The following is a 9,413-nucleotide window of genomic DNA, read 5'->3' on the forward strand; positions in this document are numbered from 1 at the left end:
AGCATATCATCAACATGCAGTAATAGAAAAATAAAAGAACCATCATCAAGGCTCTTAACATAGACACAACAATCATACTCACATCGCTTGTAACCAATCTTGATCATATAGGAGTCAAACCATTTGTACCATTGTGTCAGAGACTGTTTCAACCCGTACAAAGACTTCTTCAATCTGCAAACTAAATGTTCGTTTCCATGTTGAGTGAAACCTTCAGGCTGCTACATGTAGATCTGCTCCTCTAAATCACCATGCAAAAAAGCAGTTTTAACATCCATCTTCTCTAAATACAAATCCTAACTAGCCACCAATGCAAGTACTGCTCGGATTGAAGTATGTCTGGCCACATGAGAAAAAATTTCATCATAATCAACTCCTTTCTGCTGTGAAAAACCCTTTTCTACCAAACAAGCCTTGAACTTCTCCCCCTCTTTTTATGTTACTGCTGGTTTCTTCTTATACACCCATTTGCAACCAATTGGTTTCTTACCCTCATGAAGGCGAACTAACTCCCATGTACGATTGTGATTCAAAGACTCCATCTCCTCAACCATGGTAGCCATCAACTTGTCGTTTTCTTGACTAGTAACATCATCATGAAAAGTAACCGGATCATTACTACTAACAGTAAGTGCAAAAGAGACCAAGTCTTCAAAACTAACTTTATTCGGAGGCTTTATATTCGTCCGTCTCACCCTGTCTCTGGAGAGACTATAATCATGCAAATCAATCGTAGCGGAACCACCAGAAGTCGATTGAGAAGTTTCTGTTTTCTCAACTGGAAACTGCTCAAAATCAACCGTTGTCGTGTCTTTCTTCTGCTGCAACATGGATTGTTCATCAAAAACAACATCTCTACTGATCACAATTTTCTTCGTAACTGGATCTCAGGACTTGAATCCTTTGACACCTTTCTTGTAACCCAGAAAAATGTACTAATTCAATTTTGCATCAAGTTTCGATCTCTCATCAGCAGGTACATGCACATAAGCAGGACAACCAAAAATCCATAAGTGATCAAAAGTAACATCATGACCAGTCCATACCTCTTCTGCAACTTTCCCAACCAATGATGCCCTTGGCGATCTATTGATAAAATAACACGCCATGTTAACAGTCTCAACCCATAAGTGTTTGGGAAACCTCGTATTCAACCGCAAACATATGGCTCTTTCAGTCAATGACCTGTTCATCTATTCCGTAACACCATTCTGTTGTGGTGTCTTGCGTACTGTAAAATACTTCTTAATCCCGTACTCTTTACATAAGTTTAGAAACTCTAAATCTGTGTACTCCGTACCATTTTCAAACCGCAAACACTTGATTTTTCGTCCTATTTGGTTTTCTACCTCAGTTTTCCACAGCTTGGACTTCTCAAAAATGTCAAACTTCTGTTTTAAAAAATCACCCAAACTTTCCGTGAAAAATCATCAATAAAAGCAACATAATACCTAGATCCACCCAAAGACGATGTCGTGGAAGGCCACCATACATCAGAATGCACATAATCAAGAATCCCTTCAGTTGTGTGCTTCCTAGTCTTGAAACGAACTTTAGTATGTTTACCAATAACATAATACTTGCAAAAATCGATCTTACAACTTTTAACACCATGCAACGGATTTCTTTTATGTAATTCAACCATACCACGTTCACTAAGATGAGCAAGACGCATATGCCATAGTTTGTTAGTATCATCACAGAACTCAACAGAATAAACTCCACCTACAACGGTATTCCCTAACAATATGTAAATATTCCCTGCGGTCATATTTCCTTTCATCACAGTCAATGATCCTTTAACAATTTGAATGGTTTCCATATCCTCATCAGCCTTAGGGATAAAACCACTCTTGTGCAAAGTGCCCAGAGAAATCAAATTCTTCTTCAAATCTGGGATATGCCGAACACCACACAACGTCTGAACAGAACTATCATACATCTTAATTCTGACATCACCAATACCAACACTATTGCAACATCGATCATCACCCAAATAAATTGAACCGGAATTAACCGACATGTATGTCGAAAACCATTCCCTATTTGGCGTGATGTGATAAGAACATCCAGAATCAAGAATCCAAGCATCCGTCAATTGAGTCGTTGAAATAGAGAGCATATCACCCTCACTGCAATCAGAATTGTCATCCTTGACCACATTCACAGACTTGGATGAGTCATCACGTTTCTCATCAGTCTTCCTTTTTAACTTCGGATAGTCTCGCTTCATATGTCCCGCCTCCTTGCACTTGTAATAGTGAATTGTCTTCTTATCCCTAGATTTGGATCTGAAATTCCGCTTCCCAGACTATGCCTTCTATGGCTTCCGTCCACGGTCTCGATTACCCTTGACATATAAGCTATCAGCTTGAGAGCTTTCCCCTGCATTCTGCTTCCGTTGGTTGTGAGCCAACAAGGTTGCAATAATCTCCTCAACTTTGATAGTTTCTTTCCCATTTGTAAGAGTAGTCACCATGTGGTCGTAAGAAGGAGGCAACGAACACAACATAATCATCACTTTGTCTTCATCCTCAATTTTCACATTAAGCTGAGCCAAATTAGAAACGATTTGATTAAAGACATTCACGTGTTACGCTAAATCATGATCATCCTGCATCTTTAGCCCATACATCCACTGCTTTAGATACAGTTTAGTAGTTAAGTATTTGGACATAAACTGACTTTTCAACTTCTTCCAAATTTTATCTGGAGACGACAGATGCATGATGTGATACATGACCTCGTTCGCCAAACATAATCGTATGGTTCCTGCCACTCACTGCTGCAATTCTTCCCAATCTTCTTCCTCCATCATCGCCGGCTTTGTCGGTCGCAAAGCCTTCAGGATCCCTTACTGCGCCAATAGATCCTTCACCATTGTTTGCCATAATCCGAAGTTACCCTGACCATCGAATTTCAAAACTTTGAATTTGGCTCATGACATCTGATACCAATTGTTGAATAATCGGGAAAAGAAAACAGAAAGAACACAAGAATTTTAACGAGGTTCAACAATGTGCTTACGTCCTCGGTGCCTTAGGCGATGCTAGCTTTTCATTCAATATCTCATAGGTTTAGGTTACATCTCCTTAAACCCTGGTACATATTTACAAAAATAACCCTCCCGCACCCCCAACCCACATAATCGTAACCCCCACTACGAGACTTTCTTTATAAGGATAGATGATGTTCACTTCGCTTACTCCGCTCTGTCCTCTTACCGGTATATTTATGAGTCATACCTAACAATATGTACACAAAACACCCTAGGAAGTACACTCACCTTAACTAAACTATCTAATTACACTCGAATGGTGCATAAAACGCAATCAAACATAAAATTAGTCCAGCTCAAAATTATATTACAAAGACTAATATTTAACCCAAAAAATTGAGACATAAATTCTAACTTCCTTGTCCTTTTTCTTCTAGGTTAAAGAATAACCAAACCCTAGCTTGAATCCTCCATCTTCAACATTTCCAACTTGAAAATCAAAAGTCAAAATAAAATAAACAACCAGAAATTAAATAATATGATCGAGAAAAATGGGTTGATAAGTCTCATGCCAACTTAAAAAAGTGGTTTCAATTAACTCGAATTTAAGATCTAAAATTATCTGAATTTGAAATAATTTAATTAAATAACTAAAAAATCTAAAAGTACTCAACCGATGCAAATCCAAAATTAAGTAAAAATAAATCAGCTCCCTCATTTCACATGTCTAAATTGAGTTATTATGCAATCGTCTTCTTGTAAGAATACCACCTAGCAACCATAACATAAACACCCATATTGATCACACTCAACACAGCCAAAAGCCAGAAGAAATAATGGAGATGCCCATAGTTCAAGTTATCTGGTATCCACCCAGGATTACCATCCCTGGTGCTTAAATCTGCCACTATATTAACAAGGAATGTGCTCAAATAGTTCCCTAATGCAGCTGTTGATAGGGAAAGGGCAGAGCACAGGCTTCTCATGGCATCTGGAGCTTCTTCATAAAAGAACTCCAACTGCCCAATGAACGTAAAAACTTCCGCACAGCCTATTATGAAGTATTGTGGAACCTGGAAAAAGATCGAGATCGGCATATGCTTCAGTTCATAATAGTTGTGCTTCTTCACTGCACGGAGTCTAACGAGCTCCAACGTGCCTGCAGATATCATGGCAAAGATTGAGATGATGAGGCCGATTGCTATACGTTGAAGTTGAGTGAATCCATTTTTATGGCCGGTATACTTTCGTGCTAATGGAACAATGAGACGGTCGTAGACTGGAACCCAGAAGATGACGCTGATTGTATCGAAGAGAGACAGTGATGCTGAAGGTATCTCAAATGATCCTCCCATGTGAAGGTCCATAGTGTTGCCTTGCAGCACAAATAATGTGCCCATTTGACTGTATGCAGTTGAAAATATAATGCCTGTTGCCCATATAGGAAGTAATCTTATGATGGATTTAAGTTCTTCAACTTGTGTCACAGTGCAAAGCCTCCATGGATTTATAGAACCTTTGATTTGATCATATGATGACACCACAGCTGCCTTGTCAAAGAAACTATGGTGCATACATTAATAAAAGCAATTAGTCAAATTAGAACAGTGTGTTGAGTCTTAATCAGTTAATTCCAAGATTGTTTTATGTACCTTAACTGCTTTGTATGATCAAGGTTTCGGCTTCCTCTGACCGTAGATTCCTCGTCTGTAGTCTCGTATAAAAAAGACTTGTCATCGGGTACTTCAACTCGAACTTTCCTGAAGGAAGCAACAATAACTTGGCAGATTCGAGCAAGGGGACTCCCTCCTGGTCTCTGGTTTCTATACAACCTTGTACCTGAAAAGAAACTTGCAACAGCAATAGCCATAGCAACTGCCGGAATGCCAAACCCCCAAGCCCATCCTACGTTGGTTTGTATCCAGACAAGAACCGAAGAAGCTACAAGGGCACCGATATTAATCGAAAAATAGAACCAATTGAAGAATGAACTCTTCTTTTTCTTTTCAGTCTCATCGGAATCGTCAAACTGATCGGCACCGAAGGATGAAACACAGGGCTTAATCCCTCCAGTACCAAGGGCTATCAAGTATAGCCCAAGAAAAAACACACCAGTTTGCAGTCGTGTAGGATGGTAAACGTTGTTCTCGTCGCATGTCGGTTTTAGGCCATGAATAGATGCTGACAATGTTAGTATTGTCATGCCCTGCAACGGAGTTACACAACATAAAGAAAATCTGATCAATCTGAATGGTACCAACCTATATATAACCAAATTGAACTTACAAAAACATAGATGATGGAGAAACTAGCGATCGTCCAGTATCGTCCCAAATACGCATCGGCTAGGAACGCTCCAATTAGCGGCATGACATAGCATGTTCCCGACCAATTCATGACATTACTAACGGCTGCAACATTTCGTTGATTGAGTTGGAATTTCAGATAGTTAACCAGGTTTGTGTTAATCCCATAGTAAGCCAATCTTTCACAGCATTCATTTCCTATAGCATATGCATCAAATGTTTGCCAAGGATCATTAAACCAGACAGTGGAACATATATAGAACTTATATCAGACAAATAATGTGCACTTGAGATATAGAATACCAAGGATGTAAGGGCATGCTTTCCATGTCCCGGTCTTGTTCTTGATGGCCGGTTTGTTTCGGAAGTTGGTCGTTCCATCCTTGGTATAGATATCTTCTTCTGCCATTACAATTCTTAAACCTCAAGGATTCAATGAACAGAAGGAACAGTATGATACTCAAAACTTAAAAGATTAATGCAGCAAGTTTTTAAATATAGTAATGGAAGTGCTTTGAGGTAAGCCAGGCTGTTAGCTCATTGACATTCATTTTTTGGGGCAACTTTCGGCACACAGTTCGATCCGGCATCGTTAAATGGTTGGTGAAATTGAAGCAGGTGTCGTTTTCATGATTGGTGCAGTTCACTGTGATATGTAGAAGATGATAAATGGCCATAAGCTTGTGCTGGTGGGCACACCTTCATAGGAAAGGGAATTAATGCTAATTTGCCATAGGCTATCGCAAAACAAAGGATCTTTGCGGCTATGTTTCATTTTCGGTGTTTCAATATTGAAGCCTTTTCTACTCACCAATAAGGATGAACCGAAGGAGGCAGTTGACATACCTCTAAAAATTTTCATTATAGTATATTTTAAATCTTATATATATATATATATATATTCTATTGATAATCTATTTTTGTCCATTGAAATTTTGTAAGTTTATCTCCAACAAAAATCGATAAAGTAAAGGACCAAAATTGATTTTTTTAACTAATGACCAAAATCAAACGGACCAAAAAAATAAAAAACAACCTATATAATTTACCGAAATAAATATTATAATTTGTTACATTTTTAATATTTACAAATATTACCCAAATAAAAATATATATAATAATTAAAATGTGTTACATCTTTAATATTTATAAATATTACCCAAATAAATATATATATAATAATTAAGATTTGTTACATCTTTAATATTTATAAATATTATAAAATTATAAAATATTATTTATTTATTATTAAGTTTATAATATTAAGTATAAATTTTTAACGTTCATAAATTATAATATTATTTTAGAAATTTTTAATCTTTAAACTAACAATATTAGTTTACATAATATTTACACATATAAAGTTATATATAATATAAAAATTACATGCATCTTAATATTTATAAATATTAAAATTTATAAAATGTTATAATTTGTTATTAAATTTATAATATTAATTGTAAATATTTAATATTATATATATATATCGTTAAATATTATCGATGACAAGTGCTTAATATTTTGGTAAAAAAAATAAATTAAAAATTTTAACTCTTAAGATTTGAGCCTAGCAGTCACAAAAATTAATCTCACTGCTCTACTGCTACAACTATCAAATATATAATTTTATGATTTTGAATTAATCGCTAGATTTGTTGAATACCAAATTTGCATTAAGGGGGCCAAAAAGGAATAAATTGTAAATTTTAGGATTCAATGATTGCGACAACAACTGTCAATGATGACCAACAATTATAGACGATGGCAATTGTGAGTGACAGTCAACGAAAAAAGATTTTGGTTGAATTTAAAGGTTGAATTGATATTTTATCTTAAATTTTTGGGTCAAAATGATAATTTATCTAAAATTCAAAGCCATATTAATACTCTATCTAAAATTCAAAGGTCAAATTAAAAACTAACCCCTTTTGAATAGCATACCACATCATACCAAACTAACAAGAGTTATCGACTTAATGACCAAAATATAACAATTTATAACAAAGTGGCCAAGATTTGATAAACTAATAACATAAGTAACCAAAACGTAACTTTTTTAAATTTAGTGAGGAAAAGTACAAATATGGAAGGCAAATGATCAATCCAATAGTTATCCAATAAAGAAAAGAGAAAATCGTTTCAGTGACTAAAATTCCCATATAATATACGATTTTAACCAACTTTTTTCGGATTTGCCAAAATGACCAACAAAATCGCAATGCGATCGCTAATTCTCAACGCGATCTCCATTATCGCAAATTCGCGTTGCATTTCGCGTTGCGATAGTTGAAAATCGCATTGCGATGGTCTACAGTGTCGTTGCGATTTTCCCAATTCGCAATGCGAATAAGTAAATCGCAACGCGAATTGGGAAAATCGCAATGCGATACTGACTATTGCAATGCGATACTTACTATCGCAATGCGATAATACAAAATCGCAACAAGATACTGACTTTCGCAACGCGATAATACATAATCGCAATGCGATTTTCAAAGCGCCATTAGTATCCTGGCCAAGTATTTTATTTTTAAATTCCAAACACGAATATTAATATATTGGAACACTGAACCGTCCACAGTATATCCCGTAATCGCAACTCATAACCTAAAACCTAAAATCACAACTCAGTCCCATCTCCATCTCTCACTCTCTCACCCATCTCCGACGAAATCCGTCCCCATCTCCGGAGAAATCCGTCTTTCTCCATCTCTCAGAGCCACCCTCACAATCAGAAATGGAAAATCAACCAAATCAACCAACGAGGGTTAGTTTTTTTAATTATTTTCTTTTTGAAATTTTTGCATTATTATTAGGTTTTTCATATTGAAATTGATGATAAGTTTACTGGTAATTTCAATAATAGATTAACCATTTCACTTAGATTGCTTATTAAATCAACCGAGAATCGCAACGCGAAATGCAAATCGCAACGCGATTTTAGTTTCGCGTTGCGATAGTCAAATTCGCGTTGCGATAGTCATTTTCGTGTTGCGATTTTCATTTTCAGAAACTATTCTTCTTCTGCAAATTGAAACTTGAATGAATTGCATTACTTCAACCAAAAAACAAAGACAAATACGAAATTCACAGTGTTGCAAATTTAAGTTTGAAGAATAAACTACTACTCTTTATGTTTATTATTGTTTTTGGTATATCTTCACAGTGTAGTTTTTGGTATATCTAACTTAGTATGTTTATTGTTTTTGTAGAACTTTTATTCGGCTCAATTGACCTTAAGAAATAAAGTCAACCTGGCCAAAACAATTGCGTCGAAGCTTTCACCTGCACAAAGAAAAATGTTTGAGGATACATGCTTCGGGCCATGGCTGAAAGTACAACATCCCGGTGGAGATGCGATGTTGACACACCTGTTTCTTCAAACCATGACTAGCGATCTACCAGAGACTATACAACGTCGTGATGAAGAGATATGGTTTGATTTTCCATCGGCGTATACGTGTTTTGGGCGGGAGGAGTTTTGCTTAATCACCGGTCTACGCTTCGGACACGATGATGTAGGTCGGTACACTAGACACATTACCCGCCCATCATGGCTATCCCGGGTTTTTCTTGAGCTGGAGAGGCCGAATCTACACGTAGAAGACCTGACAAGATTATTGGATAAGAAATATGGTTTTACTCGGATGGATGACGTCGACGTTGTCCGAGTATGCCTTCTAATTCTTTTGCATGCCGGCTTTTTAGGCAGAGAAGCCAGACAACCTATTCCAAATGATCTAATCAAATTGGTAGAAGACCTAAATGCGTGGAACCTGTTTCCGTGGGGCTCGTATTTATGGAAATCTACATGGAATAAGTTATCGTATGCCTTGGATGATCGAAAAAGTTTGCATGGCGATGGTTCCAAATACACTTTGACAGGATTTATTTAGGCCTTTAAGGTAAGAATTTTTATATAATGTTTCCAAAATTATAAGTAATTATTTAACAATTACTAATGTTTGTTATTATATTGTTTGTAGATTTGGATATTTGAGGCCTTTCCCGCCATGAAGACATATGCAATAAAAACTTCAAATGATATTCCCAGGGCTATTTCCTGGAAGAGGAAACGGACCTTGCAATGGGAAGATTTACTACGGTAT

The 9,413-nt window shown here is 36.4% G+C and overlaps 1 protein-coding gene across 1 annotated transcript; it reads right to left on the minus strand.

The window, feature by feature from the left end:
- Nucleotides 1-3,735: 3,735 nt before the first annotated feature.
- LOC120201031 (protein NRT1/ PTR FAMILY 8.1-like) lies at nucleotides 3,736-5,717 on the minus strand. Its single transcript, XM_039201725.1, has 4 exons — nucleotides 5,608-5,717; nucleotides 5,285-5,502; nucleotides 4,651-5,204; nucleotides 3,736-4,561 (listed from the first exon to the last, which is right to left on the minus strand). Exons 1-4 carry the CDS (start codon nucleotides 5,711-5,713, stop codon nucleotides 3,739-3,741), a joined length of 1,701 nt encoding a protein of 566 aa, XP_039057656.1. The 5' UTR covers nucleotides 5,714-5,717; the 3' UTR covers nucleotides 3,736-3,738.
- Nucleotides 5,718-9,413: the final 3,696 nt, after the last annotated feature.

The sequence above is a fragment of the Hibiscus syriacus genome, unplaced genomic scaffold (assembly GCF_006381635.1).
Source record: "Hibiscus syriacus cultivar Baekdansim isolate YM2019G1 unplaced genomic scaffold, ASM638163v2 tig00006753_pilon, whole genome shotgun sequence".
NCBI lineage: Eukaryota > Viridiplantae > Streptophyta > Magnoliopsida > Malvales > Malvaceae > Hibiscus > Hibiscus syriacus.